At 43.4% G+C, this 24,223-nt stretch overlaps 1 protein-coding gene across 6 annotated transcripts in view; it reads right to left on the reverse strand.

Moving 5' to 3' along the window:
- The window catches only part of RIF1 (replication timing regulatory factor 1), a 59,925-nt gene that overhangs the window by 13,367 nt on the left and 22,335 nt on the right, over positions 1 to 24,223 (reverse strand). For 2 of the 6 annotated variants that reach the window (XM_040357998.1, XM_040357997.1), the window contains exons 17-33: positions 20,600 to 20,673; positions 20,305 to 20,485; positions 18,900 to 19,007; positions 18,658 to 18,804; positions 18,398 to 18,497; positions 16,702 to 16,978; positions 10,939 to 10,978; positions 10,623 to 10,825; positions 9,042 to 9,141; positions 8,739 to 8,870; positions 6,993 to 7,132; positions 5,310 to 5,399; positions 5,181 to 5,232; positions 737 to 3,958; positions 463 to 606; positions 296 to 373; positions 47 to 162 (exon numbers count right to left, since the gene is read on the reverse strand). In XM_040357998.1, coding sequence (XP_040213932.1) covers positions 47 to 162; positions 296 to 373; positions 463 to 606; positions 737 to 3,958; positions 5,181 to 5,232; positions 5,310 to 5,399; positions 6,993 to 7,132; positions 8,739 to 8,870; positions 9,042 to 9,141; positions 10,623 to 10,825; positions 10,939 to 10,978; positions 16,702 to 16,978; positions 18,398 to 18,497; positions 18,658 to 18,804; positions 18,900 to 19,007; positions 20,305 to 20,485; positions 20,600 to 20,673 — 5,204 coding nt within the window. The remainder of the gene's footprint in view (positions 1 to 46; positions 163 to 295; positions 374 to 462; positions 607 to 736; positions 3,959 to 5,180; positions 5,233 to 5,309; positions 5,400 to 6,992; positions 7,133 to 8,738; positions 8,871 to 9,041; positions 9,142 to 10,622; positions 10,826 to 10,938; positions 10,979 to 16,701; positions 16,979 to 18,397; positions 18,498 to 18,657; positions 18,805 to 18,899; positions 19,008 to 20,304; positions 20,486 to 20,599; positions 20,674 to 24,223) is intronic. The other 4 variants (XM_040358002.1, XM_040358003.1, XM_040358000.1 and 1 more) reach the window with 4 other exon arrangements.

Consider the following 24,223-nt stretch of genomic DNA (forward strand, 5'->3'; position numbering starts at 1 on the left):
GTACAAGACGACAAGCTCTTCAGACTGTGTTAAGCAAATCTCTCACCACATATTGGAGGTAATCTGTGGAAGAATGACATCAATGGACGCTGCACAGTTCATTAGTGCTGGGTAGACGCTCTCTTTAGGAGATGGCATGGACTCTTTGGTCATTTCTGAAATCTAAAACAAAAACGTTTAAAATGATTTAGCAATTTTAAAATCATAAAAAGCTAAATCTTAATACCAATCCAAACTTCTAGGGATGGGGCTTAAAAAAGGACCCGTTATGACACAAGTGATGATCTGAGCTTACCAAACTCTTCTTTGAACTCTTAAATCCAAGAACACGAGACCCAGGAGAGACAAATCCTTTGGTTGGGGTGGTGATAATCTAGTGAATTTAAAGGTACAGTCACAAAACAAGTGGCTAGAGGTGTTGAATTTTAGTAAACACGTCAAAAGCAAGCATTGCAATATTACCTTTGGCTGAGTACTCGTTAGCATTTTAAGACTTCTTGAAGATGGGGAGTTACTTTGATTGCTTCTAATCACAGGGCTACGGCGATCAATGTCATCTGCCAATCCTTCCTGATATATTGGATCAGCAAACGATACTCTCCTAATCTGCTCACAGAACGGCAAAAAAATAAAAAAAAGATTTTAAGATACTTACAAAGATGGCATTAAAAAAGTAAACCAGAATGCAAAATGCTTCCAATTCTATGACGAAGATGCAACCGATAGGAAAGTATACCTTGTTAAGCGAAGAGGGGGAGTCCATTTCCTGCTGGTGTCTCTTTAGCCCTTTCTTTAGAATGCTGGTTGAAGGTGATGCAGATGGAGACCAGCTGAAGCTTCCACTGGGGCTGTCATTGGCTAGAGCCATAGATGTCAAGCCTTTTAGTTTAGGTGGTGAATCTGTGCTGGAATGTCCTTCACCCAGATTTATTTGCATATTTTCAGATCCTCTCGGAGCAGCACACTTCTCTGCAGCAGTTGTCAGATCTTCATCCACTTTTGCTCCTTCAGACAAGGTGACCTTGTATGGCAATGTGTCAGTAGATGGAACTATACAAGTTTCTGCATTCTCCCCACAAGTCCTCTGAGAATTTTCTTTCTCAAGGTGAATGTTTTCTTCATTTATGTTCAAAGTTTTCTCTTTTGCTAAAGTCTCAGCAACCTTATCTACACTTGATTCCTGACAGACAGTGCTTTCTTCCATCTCCCCAGGAGGGACTGTGTTAACTTCTGCTTCGGATTCATTGGGAGCAGTTGTGTCCATCTCAGCTTCGATCTCCTCAGGATAAGCAGTTTCCACCCTTGCTTCAGTCTCCTCAGCAGGAACTTTGCCTACCTCTGCTTCAGTCTCCTCAGCAGGAACGTTGCCTACCTCTGCTTCAGTCTCCTCAGCAGGAACTTTGCTTACCTCTGCTTCAGTCTCCTCAGCAGGAACTTTGCTTACCTCTGCTTCAGTCTCCTCAGCAGAAGCTTTTTCCACCTCTGCTTCAGACTTCCCAGGAGTTGCGATTACCTCTACATCAATCTCTCCTGCAAAAACGTTTTCCACCTGTCCTTCAAAAATAACTTTGCCCATTTCTGCTTCAGTCACCTCAGCAATAGCTTCTTTGGGCTCAGTCAACTCAGTTGAATCTTTACCCACATTTGCTTCAACCTCCTCTGCAGAAGCTCTGTCCAGCTCTGCTTCAGTTTCCTCAGCAGTAGGCAACTTAATCTCTGCAGCTGAATAGTCTACTATTTCAATGTCTTTAGCAGGAGCTTTGACCGCCCCCGCATTGTTCTCGTCAGGAAAATCCTGGCTTGACGTGGCAGAATGATCTTTTTCTTCAACCACATCATTACCCTCATCTACTATAACCTGAGCATCTTCCAGCTCCTCCTCTGGTTTTACACAGGTCTCGTCCTTTGTAGATGCTTCAATGGTCTCTACATCAAAAGTCTTGCAGAAGTTTTCTTTTTCTGCCTCAACATTGTTTTGTTTATATTCTGCACGTGGTTCTTTAACACATTGATTTTCAATGCTTACACTGTCATGTGCATATTTTTGAATTTCTGTCACCTCTGTAGTAGGTTCCGTTGAGGATTCCAAAGCTTCTATTGTTTTTGTTTGAACATAAATTTCTGTTACTTCCTCCGTCTCACTCTTACTAAATTGAACTGTTTGTTCAAGCTCCGACTCAGTATCCGATTTAATCTCAGTTGCAGAGACTTTGAAAAATGGTTGCTGTTTTGCTGGAACGAGTGGTGTGCTAACAGCGCATGGCCCTGAGAAAGTACAGTTAAACTGCATGTCAGAAGACGAGTTCATAGTCTTGTATTTACTTTCCGCTTCTTCGGATTTTAATTCCGTGAAAGACTTTTCTTCCCTTCCTGAGGCCTCACAACAGTCACAACCCTTGGACCTTTTGACTCGCCGACTTCTTTTATGGGGACAGTCAATTGCTGAGGTGTTTTCAGAATTTCTAAATACATCAGAAACTGCTGTGGCAAAGTCACCAGCAGAAGGTTCAGTCATTAAGCTTTGCGCCATGCTGCCAAGTTTGGAAACATTATAGGTTTTGTTAATTTCCACGGTAGAGCCCAACTCTGTATTCCTGCCATCCTTCAACCTTGGAATCTTTGCCCGCGATTCAGAGTTATCTGAAGAACTCATGTAGGTTTCTCCATCTATTTCGGGTTGGGAATCTACCTCAGAGACCACATCAGAAGCACACTCACTTTTGGTTGGTTCCATGTAGAAATTGGCTGTATCACTCATCTGTGATTCCTGAGAGCTTTCCTCTTTTTCCTTTTCAGATCCATCCACTTTCCTAGGTCTACCTCGTTTTCGCTTGCCTGTTGGTTCACGAGGTTCAGAATTATCAGACTCTGAATTTTCATTGGCAGTCTGAAGAGCCTGCAGAGACCTTCGTGTCTGATATCTAGATCTGCCTCTTATCGTCTTCTCACTGGAGTTGGAGTCTGGAAGCTCCTCATCATTATCAGTGTTCGAAGTTTTATTAACTTGTGAACTTTCTTCAAGATTTTTGGCCAAATCAGTATCTTCCTTTTCAACCGCTTTCACAAGCTTTTCACTTTGTTGCTTAGTAGGAGTTTCTTTAGATGGAGGAATCTTTTTCAAATTGATTTTTTGCTCTTCTTTCACCCGGGATGGTTTTTCTGTTGCAGCCTCCTTAACAGCTTCCACTATTTCCGATTGCCTCCTGGAAGAGCGTCTCAACAAAATTGGATTACCAGGTGCTTTCTGAGGCAGTTGAGCGTCTTCCTTTACTGCTGTACTAGTCTCTGGTGGAGTGTTTTCTTTGAAGTCTGTAATATTCTCTGGTGCTGAATTTTCCTTATCGTGGTCCACATTTTCTTCCTGCTGAGGCAGCTGAGATTCTGGAACACACTCATTGTCTTCCATTTCCTCTGCAGGTGCCGCACCAGCAACACTTCCACATTTCAGACTAGGTTGTTCAGGTGCTTCAAGTTTCTTCTCTGCGTCTTCAGCTTGACGTAAAGATCTCGATCTTCTTCTGGATGCAGGTCTTGATTTATCATTTTGTGATTCAGTTTCTGCCTGTAATTTATTTCTTTTTGATTCTTTTTCTTTGCGCTTTGGGTTTGTATCCTTTACTTCTTGACTGTCTGGCACTAAAATAACCTCTTTTGCTTTTGGAAATTTTGCTTCTGACAAAGGGCTAAAAGAGCGATTCTCAGAGCTGTCAAACTTTTCCAAGGTGATAAAAGACTGTCTCCTGCTCATGGGTTGTGGTGGTGTTCCTACCACCATATCCGAAGAGGTAGAACTATTGCTGATGTTTGAGGAGTTTTGCACTTCTTTTGAAGTGTTTAACACAGAAGAGTCATTCAAAGTTTTTGACACTTCAACTTCCAACAAGTCAATATCTGCAACTTCTTTTGCTTCGTGTTCCTCTTCCTTTACGTCACTTCCCTTTTGAGGTGTATGTTCTTCCTGGAAAACCAAAAAAAGAAAATATACTGTTAATTTAATATGTAGAAACTTATCGGTGAATTAGCCTTATGTAAAGTCCATAACATGCAAGAGTAATTTAGAGACAACATTTTTAATTAGTGTCAAGTCTGCAAAAGCCAGGAGTTGTCGATCTTCAACATTTGCCCAGACAGCAATACCATTTAAAATGCTCCCTGGTGGTCTTTATCTCAATTACAAACTAAAATACCAAACAGTGCTATCATCATTTTTTTTAAAAGTATATTTAAAGTGATAAAGGCTCTTAAAAACAAAATCAATATCTATATCAAACATGCTATACTTACCTGTTCTGTGCAATGGTTTTGCACAGAGCAGCCCCGATCCTCCTTTTTAGGGCCTGCTCAACTGGTCCCTCCCCCTTGCCAAGCGCCACCATTGCAAGCCACTTGCGCCAAGTGCTCTCGTTCCCGAGCCAGTGTGGCTCCCCCTTCCCACTGCCTATGATTGACGGCAGCAGCCAATGGCTCCGGCTATGTCTCAGCCAACGAGGGGGTGAGAGATCCAGGTGAGCCTCGGCTCTGGTGCACATTAAGTATGAGCTCTGGCGTGTTCACATAGTACACGTGCAGAGCCCACCAGGAAATCTGCACAGCGCTGCGCTAATCACAGGCAGGGAGACATTGTCCCAATGCTCGTCTGCAGAGATCGGGAAATGTTTCCCTGGCTGTGATTAGTGCAGCGCCGTGCAGTCTTCCTGGTGGGCTCTGCACGTGTACTATGCGAACACACCAGAGCTCATCCTTAGTGCACATCACTGGATCGAATTTAGACTCTGGTAAATATGGGGGGGGGGCGCTGCTGTACACAGTTGATCTTTACCTTAATGCAGGGATCCTCAAACTACGGGCCTCCAGCTGTTGCGGAACTACACATCCCATGAGGCATTGTAAAACTCTGACATTCACGGACATGACTAGGCATGATGGGAATTGTAGTTCTTGAACAACCGGAGGGCCATAGTTTGAAGACCCATGCCTTAATGCATAGAATGCAAAAAAAAAAAAAAAAATGTAAAAACCTTCAGCCTTTACAACCACTTTAATTGTCCTTTGGTTATTTATACAAGCATTACTCATAGTTAAATTGCAAATAGTTGCAAGCAATATAGTATCTGTGTAACATACCAGTTTCAAAATATAAGGTGGGGCAGGACTTAACAAAAGCATAATAATATTGTTACCTTGGATTGAGCAGCATTTTCTGTAGCATCCACCTTTACTTCTGGCTTGTCCCTAGAACAAAACGAATGGCAAGATTGGAGATGACAATTTTATGTCCAATAGTGTAGTAGTAAACTAACTGTACTTACAATGCAATTTCCTGGCTCTGAGTATATTGTGTGAACAAAGCGGTGTCCTGCGATGCATCTAAATTGTTATACATGGTCGGTATGTCCACCCTGGTAAAAAAAAAACGGAGAGGTTAAGGCAACATTGTTCAACACGTTCATATATTTAACCACTTAAGGACCGCCCAACGCCGATATACGTTGGCAGAATGGCACGGTTGGGCACCAGCACGTACCTGTACATCCCCTTTAAGTGCCCAGCCGGTCCAAAGCTCCGCGGCCTCGGGACCCGATCGCAGCCGGTGTCCCGCGATTGGTCACAGGAGCTGAACGGGGAGGTGTATATAAAACACACCTTCCCCGTTCTTTACAGTGGCACTGATCGTCTGTTCCCCGATATAGGGAAAGACGATCAATGATGTCACAAGTCCAGCCCCGCCCCCCTACAGTTAGAAACACATGAGGTCACACTTAAACCCTACAGCGCCCCCTAGTGGTTAATTCCTAAACTGCAATTGTCATTTTCACAGTAATCAATGCATTTTTATAGCAGTTTTTGCTGTGAAAATTACAATGGTCCCAAAAATGTGTCAAAATTGTCCGATGTTTCCGCCATAATGTCGCAGTCACGGGGAGAGAAAAAAAAAGAAATACAAATCGCTGATCACCGCCATTGGAAGTTAAAAAAAATAAATAATAAAAATGCCATAAAGCTATCCCCTATTTTGTACATTTTTACCAAAAATACATAGAAGAATACGAAATCGGCCTAAACTGAGGGAAAAAAAAAAAAAAAAAAAAAGTTTCTTTTTTGGGGATATTATAGAAAAAAAAAAAAAAAAAAAATATTGCATTTTTTTTCAAAAATGTCGCTCTAGTTTTGTTTATAGCGCAAAAAAAACAAAAACGCAGGAGGTGATCAAATACCACCAAAAGAAAGCCCTATTTGTGAAAAAAAAAAAAGCCAATTTTGTTTGGGAGCCACGTCACGCAATTGTCAGTTAAAGCGACGCAGTGCCGAATCGCAAAAAGGGGCAAGGTCCTTTAGCTGCATAATGGTCCGGGTCTTAAAATTAAAAAAACCTTTATGGATATATCATCTGAATGGCATATTTCTATGACATTCTATTCTAGCCTGCCATGCTAACCTTTTTTTAAAAAGGGCATGAGAATGGTTGCAGTGGGCAAAATCATAGCAATGGTAAATACCAATGACATTTGGTTGCAAATGGCATCTAAAAAACCTACACTAAAATCTAGATAAATTTCCTACAAAGACTTTTAAATTTCTTTACATAACCAAGGAGTGAACAGAAAGTGCAGTGAAAAGATGTGAATAAAGAATGATGAGCGCAAACTGAAAATCTAAAAGTGAATATAAAGACAGTCCATAGGGGACTGATAACAATCGTGAAAAGATGGTCACTTAAAAAAAAGTGGCAACCTAGGAAACCAGAAACCTGGCCAACTGCTGTGGTGCATTCACAGAATCTATTCTGGCATGACACACAGGCTCTGCATGGTAGCCAATCAGCGTCTAACTTCAGCTTAATTAAGTTTTGACAAAAAAAAAAAACCTGGAAGCTGAACGGTTTCTCCGCAGAGTAGATTTAACACACTCCAGTTTTAGTAAATCGACCCCATTGCAGAAGTCTGCATACCAGTTTTCACATGTACGTTTATGTCCATATCCCACCAACAAACCTTTTTGTGCGAAGGACTTCCTTCTGATGTTCTGTAAGAACTCTCTCTTTAGCTTCAGGAGGGATAAATACAAAGTCAGACGACTGCTCCTCTTCCAAGATTTTCTTTTTGGTGTTCGGAGATGAAAACTCCAGTTTTAACTATTTAAAATATAATGCAATCAGTTTAAAAACAGAGTCAATAATAGGATCAGCATTCAGTAATAGTTCCCTTTCTAAAAGAAAATTGCTGGCTTTTTTGAAACACGCCTACCAGGAAAGTCAGAAACCATATTTACATTTGTATGCTGGGTCAATGTTTCAAAGCACTGCTTTAAAAGTACCGTATTTATCGGGGTATTGCGCGCACCCCTAAAGTGGACCCGCATTCCGGTAAAAAAAAAACATTTTAGTACTAGTTTTGGTGTCTTGCGCGGCGGCCTCGTCGGGTCCGGGGTCCGTCTGCGGCTTCGGTGGTGTCCTCGTCGGGTCCGGCGTCCTCACCGCTTCCCGCGCCGAGTTTGAACTACTGCGCCGGCATATACCGAGCGCAGTACACTCGTGTATAGTCAGGCAGGCTCGGCGCCTCTCGCAGTCACGTCCTGTGTGTCCAGGACATGACTGCGAGAGGAGCCGAGCCTGCCCGAGTGTACTGCGCTCGGTATATGCCGGCGCAGTAGTTCAAACTCGGCGCGGGTATCGGCGTATATCGCGCACCCACGATTTTGCCCTGAATTTCAGGGCAAAAAAGTGCGCGGTATACGCCGATAAATACGGTAGTTGTAAACCTTTACATATACCCAGTAAAGTGAATGACCTCAGGTGATACACAGATTAAAACAAATCCTCCTACATATGTTGTACTTTTTTTTTTTTTATCTGCAGTCCCTCCCCATCACATGTTTTCTCTTGGTGTCAGGATAACTTGTCAGAAGTGATTCATGCTGATTGCAGACAAACAAAGCAGCAGACAGAAAGGACACTTAGCGCTCATAGTATACACTATATAGAGGGGAGATGCTTTGCTCATATTTCATGCCTGAGGTTTACAACCACTTTAAGTCAGTATAACAATCAAAACATACCAATTGCATGCATCAAATATGAGAAGCAGCATTTTTTTTCTTCTTTAATGAAAAAGCACTCTTATTCCTATGTGTCTCCCCTTTGTATGCAATACTACACCATTTAAAAAAGACACCAACAAAACCAGGATCTTGGCAAGCAAAGCGGATAAACCACGGTTATAAAGGCAGAAAACATACAATACTGTATACAAGTGCATTTGTGGAATGTTTGAGGCAGGCAAATTCACAGCTTTACAAAGTGCCCAGCTTTATAATTTTACAGAAACTACATTTTTAACCAACCACTTTTTTGCCTGAAGACAGATATGCTGAAACCTGTTTACTTAGTACTTGTGTGTAAGGCTCGGTTCACACCATCGCCGCATCCGTCGCACAGAAGGGGTCCGGTGCGTGCCGGTTCACCGTTTCAGGTCCGAGTCTGGGCTGAATTCAGACCTGAACCACCACCAAAAAAAAAAAAAAAAAGGCACATGTTTTTCCTGCACTGGACCTGCTGTGGAGATATGTGAACCAGCTCCATAGAGAGCCAGTCACATTCTCCTGCTATGCGACTTGGATGCGAGGAAACACGTTCAATTCGCATAGGTGTGAACCGAGCCTAAAGGGACTTGTATCTTTGCAACTGCTTTTTAGTCTGTCAGAAAAACAGACCATGACCAATAAAAATATACATGCCTTACCTTGGCAGATGGAATTTTTGTTGGAGTGCTTTTATTTTTAGGCTCTTCTGCTCTGGCCAGTAAGGAGTCTCTTTTCCCAGTGGATTTCATCTCAATACCGCTAACCTTGGTTCCCAGCTGAGAGTTTTCCATCTACAGCAAAAATAAAAAAAAGCAGTAAACATTACTGTATGGATTATCAATTTAAATCAGTGTACAAAAAGGGTGCTGGCATTCCACTACATGGCTAGTTTACATAAGGAAAACATTTGTATAGGCAGATCATATACAAGATATTACAATATACCAATATAAAAGACTTACATTATCAGAATAGGGGCCACTTGACTCCTCAGCTGTAGTAGTAAAGGTGAAGCCAGGTAACAGGAGGGGAGTTTTTACTTTAACTTGACTTAAAACAGGTCTATTTAAAAAGATAAAAAAAAAAATTAAAAACAATTTTAATAGGTGTATTTACATTGGATGACAGCTTTGCAGGACCTACTACTATAAAGAATAAATTTGCCTTCGGTGACAGCAGGCAGGGGAACCTCTCCCCGCGCCCGCTGTCACTTTTCCAAAACAGCGCTGCCATGCAGGGCTCCGCCCACTCTGAATGAAAAGACTACAATTCTTGTCTACAACTGCAGCAGATGTACATGTGGTGTGACTGGGTCTACAATAGCGCTGCTCAGCATGCTCATAGGTCATTCATTCTTCCCCTAGCTTTGTAACAGGAAACCCGTACGAGGATATGGGCACAAAGCAAGAGGAAAACCGCCCAGAAGTCTTACACTGCACCATGACCAACACTGACTATTTTTAATCCTTATGCGACTTGCATTAGTCAAAAGATAGAAAGGTATATTATAGTTAAAGTGGTGTTTCGGCCATAATTTTTTTTTTTTTTTTACAATCTCAAAATTAGTACAATATATATGCAATAAAAGATATCAAATACTTCCCGATCTGTTCAGTAATAAAAAAAAAAAAAAAAAAAAACACACTTACAGAATATGTTGTAATCAATCTTCTGCCCATTTCCATCTTAGCTATGGGCATGTGAAGCCCAGTAGATTTATCTTGCTGGTTTTCCTGAGAGGTGCATGCTGGGTAACCAGCATGCACCTCTCGATCTCGTGCATGTGCAGTTAAACTACGTTTGTAGCGCCGTAAGTTTGTATAGTTGCCATAACGGGCGGCGACGGAGGAAGGTCCCGCCCCATTGTTATGACAACTAAGATAACAGAAGTATGCAAATAAAACGACTACTCCCTAACCTTCCACAGACTCCTGGGAAATTATGACACTCATTTCCCAGGAGGCCAGGCGAGTCAGGACGAGGAGTAGGACCACCGCGGATAGGAAGAAGGCAGATTAGGAAGTCTGCTTAGTAACAAGATCTTAAAAAAAAAAAAATGCCTCAAACGAAATGTTTTTATTACATTAAAATTTATTTTTAGGGTCGACCTCCGCTTTGTTTTAAACAGTTTTTACATTTTTTTGTGCGACTTTCTAGTTTCAAGCCTAAATAAAATGTCACATCCTCGGAAATCTACAGGAGGAAAGGAAGAGCTTTCTCAGCCAAGCACACCCTCTTGAATGCAGGATTGCTTTAAGGGCAGATGATTCATGTAGAATTTAACTTCTTGGAATCCATCTGCTCTTAGGCTAAGCCAGCATGCAAGAGGGTGTGCTTAGCTGAGACATTTGTAGTCAGCAGACCATTAGAATAAAATTTAGCACATTAAAAGAAGATGCATAAGCATGCAACCTGTCTTTTTGCTTGTTGATGTGAACTGACGCAATAGAACATAAAGCAAATTGCTTTTGGCGATGCATTAGGGCTGCATTTGGCAACGTTGCGCAACAAAGCTGGTGAGAAGTAGCTCTTAAAATGCTTACTTGAGTTCATCTGGATAAACCAACGTGGCTGCCTTAGCAAACGACCCATTCCAAAACTGTGCAGCCTGAGTGCGCAACTGCTTGTTCTTGTGTAGAAATATGGCGCAGAGCAAAGGTGAGAGCGCTTCAAGCAGATCGTTGTCATAGGATCCAGTGTATCGAGAGCCCAAACAGGAGAGCAACTCACCAAGAAGTTTATCCAACTAGGAAAGAAGATATCATTCAGTACACCGATGACAAAATATTGGAGCTTCTTATAAAAAGATCAGGAATGACATACTAGTCCAACAGAGAGAAATAAAAAATAGCACTTCACCTTACTGCCTAGAGAACTGTACACTTTTGGAGAGTCAGACCTAAAAAAAAAAAAAAAAAAAAAACAGATACAATTTAGTTACAACAAAACAGTTGTTTACAATTGAATAAATTACCAAAAAAAATTATTTCAACGGATCCTGAGCTGCGAGTCAATGCTTTCACTTTATTTTGATAATTTGCACAGATATTGAAGGTTGACAGCAAACTGGACCGATGTTACAGGACAGACGTCAGCCTTGTGCAAAAACCAAAAGCTTTCAAAAACAAACCAGCCTACAAATGACAACCAGACAATAAAATAAAAAACACTGAACCTATAACCTACCCAAAGTCAATTTAGTATAGGAAAGGACTACTACAGCCGACTACAGCATGTGTAAATCCTGAGGGGGGGTGGTGGTGGTGGTGAAGACCTTGTCCTTGAATGACATACTTAGAAAAGCATTGCCCAGATGGGTTTGCCAAAAACAGGAAGCTTTAGGCTGCATTCACACCTGAGCATTTTGTTTTAAGGCAGAAAGTTGTGCGTTTTTGCAGTGCTTTTTTACAGGTCAAAAAAGGTCACCAATGTAAAAAGCAGGAAAAAAACTAAACAAAAAAAACCGCCTGTAATCTGCAAAAAAAAAAAAAAAACACATATACTTTTTTTGGAGCTTCGTGGAGACAAAAACGGGGCTATTGAAATGAACGATATTGTGCTGGTTGGGAGTTTTACGAGCTGAAAACTCAGGTGTGAATGCGGCCTTTAGGGAAAACTAGCTTTTCTGCTAAACCAGACACTCAGAAAGGACTAGTTAGACTTACCGGTGACGGTATTTCTAAGAGCCTTTCAGGACAACCTTAGAGAGCGCAGCTCCGCCTCTTCTGTAGGAAACACCCACAGGCTTTAAATCCCTCCTCTTCCACCATGGCTTCAGTTATTGTGTGGCCTCCGGCACTGGAAAACAAAGCACAGAGAACCACAACACCATGATAGATACATACTTTACTTTTTTATACACATTTAGGGAGGGAAATAGCGGTTGTCCTGAAAGGCTCTTAGAAATACCGTTACCGGTAAGTCTAACTAGGCCTTTCTCAAATCGCCTTTCAGGACAACCTTGGAGAGGATAACCAAGTAACTTACCCTAGGGTGGGACTACTGCCTGCAGTACCTTCCTGCCGAAGGCTTGATCTGCGGCCGACAGCAAGTCCAACCTGTAGTGCCGAATAAAAGTTGAGAAACTGGACCAAGTAGCAGCCTTACAGATCTGATCAGGCGTAGCACCGGCCCTTTCGGCCCAGGAAACTGCGGTTGACCTTGTAGAGTGCGCAGCGATCCCAGAAGGAGGAACTTCTCCTTTTGCTTGATAGGCTTCAGAAATTGCTTGTCTAAGCCATCTACCGAGCGTACTCTTAGAAGCTTTTTCCCCTTTACGGGAACCAGAGAATACCACAAAAAGAGCGTTTGATTTCCTGAACTCCTTGGTGACGGAAAGGAACTGTAACAGACATCTCCTTACATCCAGTGTATGGAAAGCTTCTTCTCCTGCATTAGCCGGAACTGAGGAAAATGTTGGTAGAATTATTTCTTGCGACCGATGGAAAGTTGAGGCCACTTTCGGTAGGAAGGCTGGATCCGTTTGAAGGACCACTCGGTCTGGCAAAACTCTAAGGAAGGGTTCCTTAATTGCTAGAGCTTGGAGCTCACTGATTCTCCTTGCTGATGTAATGGCAACTAAAAAAATTGTTTTAAGACATAAATTTTTTAACGATGCACTCTGTAAAGGTTCAAACGGAGCTCCCGTGAGACCTTGCAAAACAATAGATAAGTCCCAACAAGGGAAAACTTTGAGGGCTATCGGCCTATTTCGAGCCAGAGCCCTAAAAAATCTAGAAATTAAAGTTTCTTTGGACAAAGATCTTTCAAGATAAACAGAGAGCCGCTACCTGTGTTTTCAGGGTGCTGGCGGCTAGACCTTTCTCCATTCCTTCATGGAGAAATTCCAGAACTGAAATAGTACTCTTGATTTCGAAATTTTTGGAAGAACACCAAGAGTTAAATTTCTTCCATACCTTGAGGTAGATGGACCTAGTTACCTCTTTTCTACTAGATAGTAGAGTTTTAACTACTTTATCAGAAAGTCCTTTAGATTTTAGAAGGTCTTCTTCAGAAACCAAGCACTTAGATGTAGCCTGCTTGCTTCCGGATGGCACACAGAGCCCTGTGTCAATAGATCCTTTCTGTATGGTAATCTCCAGGGAGGTTTTGAGGCCAGGTTCAAAAGTGTTGCAAACCAAGGCCTTTTTGGCCAAAAAGGAGCGATCAGGAGCAAGTTGGTGTTTTCCTCCCTGAATTTCCTTAGGACCAGAGGGATTAGTGGAAAAGGGGGAAAGGCGTAACACAGCCGGTAATTCCATGGGTGTGCTAAGGCGTCTATCCCCACTGCCTGATCCATTCTGTGAATCGAAAAGAATTCCTGGACCTTCGCATTTTGTTGACTTGAAAACAGGTCCACTTGGGGATGACCCATTCCTCCGATATCATATCGAACACCTCCTGGTTCAGACTCCATTCTGCTTCCACCACTCTTTTTCTGCTTAGCAGATCTGCTAGGAGATTTTGTGATCCCTTCAGGTGGACTGCCGATAGGGAGGCCACATTTATTTCCGCCCATGACAGAAGTTGATTGGCTAAGTCCATGAGCCCTTTGCTCCTGGTTCCCCCTTGCTTTAGCACATAGATCACTGCTAGATTTTTGAGATGAGTCTGACGTTTGGAGGTTCGTCACAAGCTGATCCCTGGAATCTGCGAAAAATAATAGGTCGTCCAGGTATGGTACGACCGAGATCCCTCTCAGTTTTAGAGGCTCCAGGGCTTCCGCCATAATCTTTGTGAAAACTCTGGGGGAAGATGACAGGCCGAATGGTAGGGCCCTGAATTGGAGATGCCATACTGATGTTCCCAGATTGATGGCCAGGCGAAGGAATTTTTGGGAAGCTGGTGCTATTGGCACATGTAAATAGGCATCCCTTAGGTCCAGGGATGCCATGAAGCAGCCTGGAGACAACAATTTTGTGATGGAGTAAATTGTGTCCATACGGAAGTGTTTGTACCGTATTGATCTGTTCAGGATCTTTAGATTCAGAATCAACCGGTATTTGCCTGAAGGTTTTTTTACAAGAAAAATATGGGAATAAAACCCCCGACCCTCCTGCTGTTTCGGGACCTGGATAATGACTTCTTGTTGAATCAGATCCTGTAAAAGGTTCATCATGGCCGAAGCCTTTTCTTGGTCTCTTGGAAGGGCTGTAATGTAAAACCTGCTTGGCGGACACTCCGAGAATTCCAGTTTGTAACCTTGTGAAATGATGTTCTTTACGAAAGGGCTTGTGGATATTTGACTCCACTGAGGGAGAAAGGATGACAGTCTTCCCCCTACTGGAGTAGCTTTGTCATTTGTCTTTAGGGGTTTGATCTGGAGGAGATCTGAAGAGAACCCCACCTCTTCCCCTACCCTTTTGAGGGATCCAACGTTTTTTGTTGACATCTTCTATTTTTGTAGGGTTGTTGAACAGCACGAAAATTCTTTTTAAACGCCTGTTTCTTCTTGGCTGGGAAAGCCTTCTTTTTATCGGCCGTTCTATCTAAGACTGTTTCCAGGTCTGGCCCAAAAAGAAAATCCCCTGAAAAGGGGATGCCACAAAGTTTAATCTTTGAGGCTGTATCCCCTGACCACGTTTTTAGCCAGACTGCACGCCTAGCTGAATTGACAAGTGCTGAGGATCTGGCTGCCATTTTAATTGATTTGGCTGATGCATCAGCCATGTACTTAATTGCATTAAGGATTAGAGGAAAGGAGTCTAAAAGGTCTTTCCTATGGGTGCCTGCTTCAATGTGGCCCTTCAGTTTCTCTACCCAGCATTCTAGGTTTCTTGCTACCACCGTGGAAGCCATGGCTGGTTTTAGGCTGGCGGATGCGGAGTCCCAAGCTTTTTTAAGGAGAGCATCTGCTCTTTTGTCCATCGCATCTTTTAAGACCCCCATGTCTGCAAAGGCCAGATCTGTCCTTCTAGAAACCTGTGAAAAGGCAGCATCCACTCTGGGTTTCTTTATTTTCAAAGGGAAATCTTCTCTTAAGAGATTTAGGTAGGAAGGGACCTTTTTCCGGGTCCTTCCATTCTTTCTTAACTGTGTCCGATAACACTTTATGAACAGGAAAGACTCTATGTTTGGAGTCATCCATACCCTGGTACATCTTATCATGGACTGATAGTTGTACTCTTTCCTCCTGAATATCAAGGGTAGTGTAGATTGCACCTAAAAGTTCATCCACATCTTCCAGGGATAATTTATATTTAGAGGTTCTGCTTGTATCCTCTTCTTCCTCTTCCTCAGAGTCTATAAGTGAGGGAAGAGTACTTGTCCCTTCATCCCCAGAGTCCACCACTACTGGTCTGGAGGTGGAAGCTCTTGGGCTTGCTGGTGGTTGCTGGGGCTCAGTATGGACCGAACTCTGTACTAGCATGGATTTAACTGAACTAAGTGAGTCCGAGAGTTCCCTGACTGATGAAAATAATTCTTTAATTTGTTGAGAAGATTCCTCTTCAACTAGGTCTTTAATACATGATCTACACATGGCTTTCTGCCAAGAGTCTCTCAAAGGGTTTTTACAGGAAGGACATTTCCTTTGGCTTGGTGGATTTGCTGGTTTAGTTTTACTAGCAGTTTTCTCCTGAAACGAGAAAATTAAACTGATTTAAATCAAAGCTCTATTAGCTTAAGCAAGGGAAAAACACCACCGTGCCAATACCACCACCAGAGTAAAAAATGTCCCCTTTAAGAAGAAAGAAAAAACATAGCAACCACCAGAGATTCTGCTAGATGGCCCAGCACAAGCTTCCATCAGAGCAGAGCAGGCTCCCATAAGGAGGAAACAACAAAACACAACAGGCATCCGCCGTCGCTGTAACTCTTTCCTCCATTGCAGAGAGACAGCTGTAGAGGAAAACGCTGGGTTTTTGAGTTTCCCGGGCTCCGCGTCATCAATAGGAGCCGGAAACGGAAGCGCCGGTCAGAGAACCCGCCCTCTAGTCCCTGCGTTCCAGGCGCCAGGAGCCACGAGCGCCACGCCTCCACAGGAAACGCCGCGTCGCCGGCGTGACGTCACCCGCCAGACCGGGACCCGGAACCGACATGCAGGACATGTTTCTTTGCAAAGAAACGGTACCTGCCCGACCACCGGGGCCAAGACCTGCGGACTCCGGGCACCAGACGCAGCATCCCCTATGGATCCTAAAGCTCCCGTGAGCAGGCGAGACCAGAGGACTCCGGAGACCCCCCTTAAAGGTACAGTGGGGGAGCTGGGATGGTTTAGTCACAACCTCACCAAGAAGGCAAAACAATGAGGGAAAAGCCTGTCTCCAGCCTTGGAGAGAACGCAGCTCCCTGGCTCCAACCTGATGCTTCCACCATGGCGGAGGAAACACAATAACTGAAGCCATGGTGGAAGAGGAGGGATTTAAAGCCTGTGGGTGTTTCCTACAGAAGAGGCGGAGCTGCGCTCTCTAAGGTTGTCCTGAAAGGCGATTTGAGAAAAATTGTCATCTGTCAAAATACAAGGCTACTGGGGTTCAGTGAACGTCAAAATGTACAGAGTGTCAATAAACTGCAAAAGTTTGACAGGACATTTTTTTCTGCCATTTCTTACAGCTAAATTTTAAAGAACAAAAGACAAACCAATGTAAACCAGATTAAATACAACATGTATTTTGCACTCACTTTGTCTTGGCATAGAACACAGCAATAGGCTTTGTCAGTAGTGAAAATACGGTCCTTAGTATGGAAGGTAAACTGACATGGCTGATGCAGACAGACAAGGTGTTCAGAATAGAAGATCCCATCGAAGACAACGTTGAAGCATTTGCCTCAATCTGGGACTGATCAGAGCACAAAGTGTGAAATTCTTCAGTTACTCTCACAAGTAATTGCATTAAAGAATTTAGATTTCCCAGAGGCCCTTTCTTCCTCTTCGCCCAATCAGTTGGAGTGTGAGGGGCTGAAATTAAACAAAATAAACATTTTATAGATCACCTAAAGCTGCATGGTTAATCGTTAAAAAAATTATGATCTCGATTCAGCCCCCTTACGATCTGAATTACAGCATTTCCATGATGCATGCAAGTGGAGAGCCGTTCTCTGCTCACAGCTGTCAAAAACAAAAAAAAAAGGCAGCAAGCAAAGTTAAACATTGCCCAGCTTCCATAACCTTGTTTTTTTCTAAAACGGCAGGTGGTCCTCTTTATAAGTGGTCTCTGCGGCAGATTCGCTGCAAGATCACTTTAATTGGCGGCGGAAGAGGTGCACCCTCCCCTCGGTCATCTCCACCGCTTACCAGGGCGTTATCGGCGGAGACGATCCGATGCTGTACCCTCAGTAGCATGAAGCCGAGTGAGGGAAAGAGGGCCCCCCCTCGGCTCCATAACATTGGATGATGGAAGCGTTCAGCACTAGACCTCCTTTGCATTTCAAAACTGCTAACCTAGCTGTAGAAATTTTTAAATGTTGCAAATGGAGATTTTTAAGTGCCAAAGCTTGTCGCCATTCCACAAGCCGGCGCAAATATACACACATTATATATATATATATAAATAACACAGCCAAGTAATTTTCTTTTAACCTGTAAACAAGTTTGAAAAATAGGCCTGGTCCTTAAGTGGTTAAAGCAGAAGTCCAGCCTGAGCTCCTCCTATGGGTCACAGGTGTGCAATTCGTTTTGCACTCCTGTGACCCGTTTGTAGCAGAGAGCGGTCTGATATCCGCTCTCTGCGGATGTCACTGCAATCAGTCGCGACGGCGTGTCATCCCGACTTGAACTCTGGATCCGCCAGCTGTCTGGACTGATGGGCGTCTCAGCGGTCGCTCCCTGCCCCAGCTCATCGTTCCAGTGAGCATAAAGAATCAGAGCAGGAGAGATGCTGACAGTTTTTCTGCAGATTTGTCTTCAGATTCATCAAAACCATGTAGTGCAAGGGCCTGCCTGATTGCATACAAATTGAGCTTTGACCTTGTATCATATGGTTTTGTTATATCTGAAGACAATCTGCAGAAAATCTAATAGGGTGTATGTGGTCCAAGAAAAAATAAATTGTGATTCTCATTTTATCCAGAATCGTGCAGCTATAAGATCGCCATTGCTGTGCTCTGTGGGGTTGATATACGAACACTGGAGAGTGCAAAATCTGGTGGAGCTCTGCATAGAAACCAATAAGCTTCGAACTAGGTTTTAACATTAAAAATGGAACAAGATGAAGTTGGAAGCAGATTGGCTTTCTATGCAGAGCTGCACCAGATTTTTCACTGTCCAGTTTTAGAAAATAAGCCAGTGTTATGCAGATTAAGGTTTCTAGAATACAATCAGCAACAAACTTCAACTCTTTAGCCGTTATGGAGGCCACTGCATGAAGCCAGATCTCACCTTTTGTTTTGGGTTGGAATTTAGTGCTATAAGGGGAGAAGTTGATAGAATCCACAATAATAGTAACAACTTGAACAATCCTTTCCAGCAGGAAGAAACTCTAAAAAATGAGAAATGCCTGATCAGTGTTTACATTAAACCATAACACACAAATTCAAAAATCACACACCCCACTTATGTAGATAAAAGTTGTACTATATTACACAGAAATTTGGCTGCGCATTAATACAAATAGAAAACGATAAATAAATCAGGCTTACCACTGGCTGATCCTCAAGTGCTGTAAGTATCCGAGAGCAGAGCTCCTCACAGCACCCATTCTCATCCGTTGTAGTAACTAATGAAGCGCAGCGGGCAAATGTTTTATATAATTCAGACCAAGTGCGCATCAAAGTCTTCACAGTGGGCTGCAACAGTGATCAACATGTCAGTTTACTTCCTGCATCATGACAAGTGACCAGCTGACGTTTTCACTTAATAGGAAATATATTGTACAACTTACCTGTGGAAAGGACGAGACTGGGAAGACGTGATTTATAGGTAGCATTAAAGCACTGAGCAAGGCGCTAAAGTTGTGTTCTAGGGCATCACCTTGGTTTACCTCATTAGTCTGAGGACAAGACATTGACAAAAAAAATAATACACAAACACAATTATTAATGTAACCTGGATTTGCTAGGACAAACAGAACATTTTTTTATTGAGAACTGAAGGATAAAAATTATATATATATATATATATATATATATATATATATATATATATATATATATATATATATATATATATATATATATAATAAAACACACACACACACACACACACACACACACACACACACACACACACACTACAGCTGCGTGCCAGCAGAAAGATGTTTAAGTTCACCTACAGATTTTTCTGTAAAGGTGAATTAACCCTTTACACAGGACCACCGCCTCATACCAACCACCCCCCCCCCCCCCCCCCCCAGTTCCGCTACCTGGAGCACGGTGATCACCCACTGGAAGACATTGGGTCACCGCCTCACCGGTTGAGGGCTTGGAAATCCCTCGCAGCTTAATCTCCAAAAATGTACCCTCGGCAGGAGGTACGTTTAGGATCACTCTAATTGGACGACTCCTACCGATCAGAACCCACGTAGCCCGTCCTGTCATCACAGGTGAAGATGAGAGAAAGCCACAGGAATTTAAAATCTCTTGACCGGTACAGTGGCTATACGATCTGTCAGTGGTGGGGGGGTAGTGCAAGTTGACCTTACAGATTTTCTGTAAAGGTGAACTTACACTTAAAAATATTTTAAGCAAAATATGAGAACACTCTTGGGTGACTAAGGATTAAGTGTAAATGCATCTAAAATTTCTCAATTGCCTACCCATTGGCGATTTTGCATTGCAAAGACATTGCATGTGATCAGCACAGCTATGTGGTGCGAAACACATGTGATATCTGTTCACAATAGTGTGAACCCAGGCTTAAGAGGCCTTAAAGTGGTTAACAACCCTTACAAACCACTTTTTACTACAGGTAAGCCTTTTAAACCTGCACCGTTTAGGAAATATCCCCCTGTATCTGCATGCGTGGGAGTGACGTCATGCGGCTCCAGCCAATCAGAGCCGGAGTCCGCAGCCCTGGAAGGAAGAGGAGCAAGAAGATGGACGCAGCCCTGCACAGGGGACAGCGCTGGATTCGTTTTGCAGGCAAGTGTCACATAATGGGCTAGTATGCGATGCATACCATCCCATTAAGCTTTTCATTTGCAGGGTTTGATGTGAGCAAGAGGACACACACACCTAATCCAGGCAAAGTAATAGATACATGCATAACCCAAAAATACTGTATGCATTCTACTTTAACCCAATACCAAAAGTTAACTGTAAGCCAAGGAGAATACCATTCGATTTTACCTGATTAACTTTTTCAGTCAGTGGATTAATCAGAATACTCCAAATGCGCCAAAGCAATTCTTTGTTGTCTAGTAACTTGGCACTGTGATTCAGTTCACCAAGAACAGACTCGCAAAACGCCAAAGGTGATGTAGGACCAGAGAAGACGTAGCTTACAAGTGTTTCAAAGTTTACAAAGAATCTGTTCCGTTCAGGGGAAAAACAAAACAAAATTACCAAAAAATAAAATTGCATAACTAAACTGTCATACATGGTTTCCTATAATAAAATGTAATGCACTAGATGCAATAATTACTTTTCCTCAGTAACGCCATGTTCCAGAATTCCAGCATGAAAGTGAAGCTGTATTAGAAAGAGTGCTGGAGTTCCCTAGGTAGACAAAAGATACTGAATCAGATGGATGATCTGTCAGGCATGAAAACTTCAATAGGTCAACAAGCTTAAATAAGTTAATGCACACAGAAGAAGCCACATAGCACTCTGTTTAAAGACCAATACATCTAAAATACTACATTAACAAAAAAAAAAAACACACACACACAACCCAGTGGTGAATAAATACCACCAAAAGAAAGCCATTTGTGTGAACAAAATTATAAAAATGTCATTTGGGTACAGTGTTGCATGACCGCGCAATTGTCATTGAAAGTGTGCTGAAAGCTGAAAATTGGGAAGGAAGGGGCGAAAGTGCCCAGCATTATGGGGGTTAAAGAAAATTGTGTCACTTTATTTCCTATTACAAGGAATGTAAACATCTTTTTTTTTATTTTTATTTTTTTTCTATTACAAAAGCATTAAAAACGACCTCTTAACCACTTAAGACCTGGTTAAGGACCTTTTTGCGATTCGGCACTGCGTCGCTTTAACTGACAATTGCGCGGTCATGCGATGTGGATCCCAAACAAAACTGGCGTCCTTTTTTTCCCACAAATAGAGCTTTCTTTTGGTGGCATTTGATCACCTCAATATTTTTTGTCGTCACAAGATTTTTTTTTTCCCTCAGTTTAGGCCGATACGTATTCTTCTACCTATTTTTGGTAAAAAAAAAAAGAAAATCGCATTAAGCGTTTATCGATTGGTTTGCGCAAAATGTATAGCATTTACAAGGGGATAGCTTTATGGCATTTTAATTTTTTTTTTTTTTTTTTACTACCAATGGCGGCGATCAGCGATTTTTTTCTTGACTGCGACATTATGGCGGACACATTGGTAGCTATGACTAAGCATTGATATCCAATGCGAAACGCGTCAGCTGTTTTTCCCACTGTGTGCTGATACTTGTAGTGCATTTTTCCTTTACCCAATAAAGGGCACGTCTTTAAGAAATTGGAGTGCGGCTGTCCATATCTTTCTTCTTTTGCGGACACATCGGACACTTGACAATTTTTTGGGACCATTGTTATCACAGGGAAAAGTGCTATAAAAATGCACCGATTACTGTTTAAAATGACAATGTAGTGAAGGGGCTAACCACTAGGGGACACTTAACCCCTACAGTGTGACCTCATGTGTGTTTTTAACTGTAACTGTAAGGGGGCGGGGCTGGACGTGTGACATCAGTGATCGTCGTTACCTATATCAGGGAACCGACGATCACCGACATTGCCACACAGAATAACGGGGAAGGTGTGTTTAGACTCACCTCTTACCGTTCTTCAGCTCCTGTGACCGATCGCGGGACATTGGCGGCGATCGGGTCTGCGGGTGCGACCCACGGCTGGGCTCTTAAAGGGACAATATATATTATACACACACACACACACACACACACACACACACACACACGTCCCTGTGCCCAGCCTTGCCATTCTGCAGACGTATATCGTCGTACGGCGGTCCTTAAGTGGTTAAATATGAGATGGGATATGGCAGTCAGCTTTTGCCATAATGATATTTCACATTAATGTACCGCTGTATAATGACGAAGGGCGGTCCGTAAGTGGTTAATGACATTGGCTGTATATGTTTGGGGTCATTATCCTGCTGCAGTATACTGTAACTCCACACAGTAATGTGAGGCTTACTCCCTGGTGTGGAGTGTCATGCTCGTCCCCTCCCTTGAGCACGACACTCCACACCAGGGAGAAAGCCTTGCATTACTGTGTGGAGTTACAGACAGGAGAACAGGAAGTGAGGATTTCTCAGAAGAAATAAGGATAAAAGAAAAATCAAAGGATGAGGTAAGTGAAGGAGGACTGCACTAAGGTAAAGGAAGCTATTTAGGGAAAAATAGGATTTTTGTACTCACCGTACAAATCTATTTCTCTGAGTTCATGGACGGACACAGCAGCCTTTGACCTTGGGGTTATATCCGCTTCCTTCCAGGAGAGTTAGGCAGAAATACAGCACTTAAAGTGTTAACTTTTCTTCAGTGCAGCTCCTCCCAGGGGGCGTGGTTCCCCGGGTATAACCCACACCCTGCCCTAGCAGCCTCAGTTTGTAACAAGCAGTACAAACAAAGGAGGGGTGGGTGCTGTGTCCGTCCATGAACTCAGAGAAATGGATTTTACGGAGAGTACAAAAGTCCTATTTTCTCTTCCGTTCATGGACGGACACAGCAGCCCTTGACCTTAGGGACGTCCCCAAGCAGTGTAAATTTTTTTTCGAGGGGTGGGAAAACAGCAAACCAAACTTCACCCCAAACAAAACTGGAGTTAACCAACGGAGGAACTCCAACTATTAACTGCCGCCTGTAACACCTTGCGGTTGAAGGAGACATCAGAAGATGCACTCACATCCACCTTGTAAAACTTTGAAAAGTGTGGACCGACGACCAGGTCGCTGCCTTACACACCTGTAACACAGAGGCACCGATCGCCCTGGTCGAATGCGCCGTAACCCGAAAGGGAGGCGCCCGCCCCTTCAGGACATAGGCCTGAAGCACAACCTGTCGGATCCACCTAGAAATGGTGGCCGACGATACTGCCAGACCTGTCTTAGGACCAGCCACCGACACGAACAGTGAGTCCGACTTCCGGAACGGAGCTGTAGCCGATAAGTACACTCGTATGGCCCGAACCACAGGGAATGTAAAGTGGCCTCCTTCGGGTTCTTCGGCTGAGGACATTAAGATGGCAACACAATGTCCTCAATGTGAAAAGCCGAAACAACCTTTGGGAGAAAAGACGGCTGAGGTCGCAGTACCACCTTATCCTTATGGATGACCAAGTAGGGAGCCTTGCAGGACAAGGCCGCCAGTTCAGACACACGTCCGAGGTAATTGCTACCAGAAAAAACACCTTTTGTGACAGAGTCAACAAGGGAATCTTTCGGATGTCCTCAAAGGGAGCATCCTGAAGCACTGAAAGGACTAAATTCAAGTCCCATGGGGGTAGTGGGTGGCGCACCGGAGGGGCCACATGCCGGACCCCCTGCACAAACTTATTCACCAAGGAGTGCGCCGCCAAGGGTCGCTGAAAGTAAACAGCCAGAGCCGAAATCTGACTCTTAACCGTACTTAAGGCGAGAACCTGATCCACTCCCCGCTGTAAAAACAGCAGAATCCGGGACACCACGTATGTAGGGGGGTGCCACTTCATCTCTTCACACATAGAGATGTAGGCCTTCCACGTACGATGGTAAATCCTCCGTGAAGTAGACTTCCGTGCACGCAGCATGGTAGAGACCACTGAGCCCGATAGGCCCCGGTTCTTCAGTACCTGGCTCTCAACAGCCACGCCGTTAAAGCCAGCGACTGTAAAGCAGGGTGGAAGATCAGACCCTGCGACAGAACATCTTCTCTCAGGGGTAGACGCCAGGGGGCGTCTGCCACCAGACGCACCAGAAGCGGCGCGGCCAGTCTGGGGCGATCAGGAATGTTGGAATCCCCTCGGCTTCCACTCTGGAAGAAGCTTCAGAGGAGGGAAGGCGTAGATTAGGCGATAGTGACCCCAAGTAGCCACCAACGCGTCCGCCCACG

Source organism: Rana temporaria, chromosome 6 (genome assembly GCF_905171775.1).
Source record: "Rana temporaria chromosome 6, aRanTem1.1, whole genome shotgun sequence".
Lineage (NCBI taxonomy): Eukaryota > Metazoa > Chordata > Amphibia > Anura > Ranidae > Rana > Rana temporaria.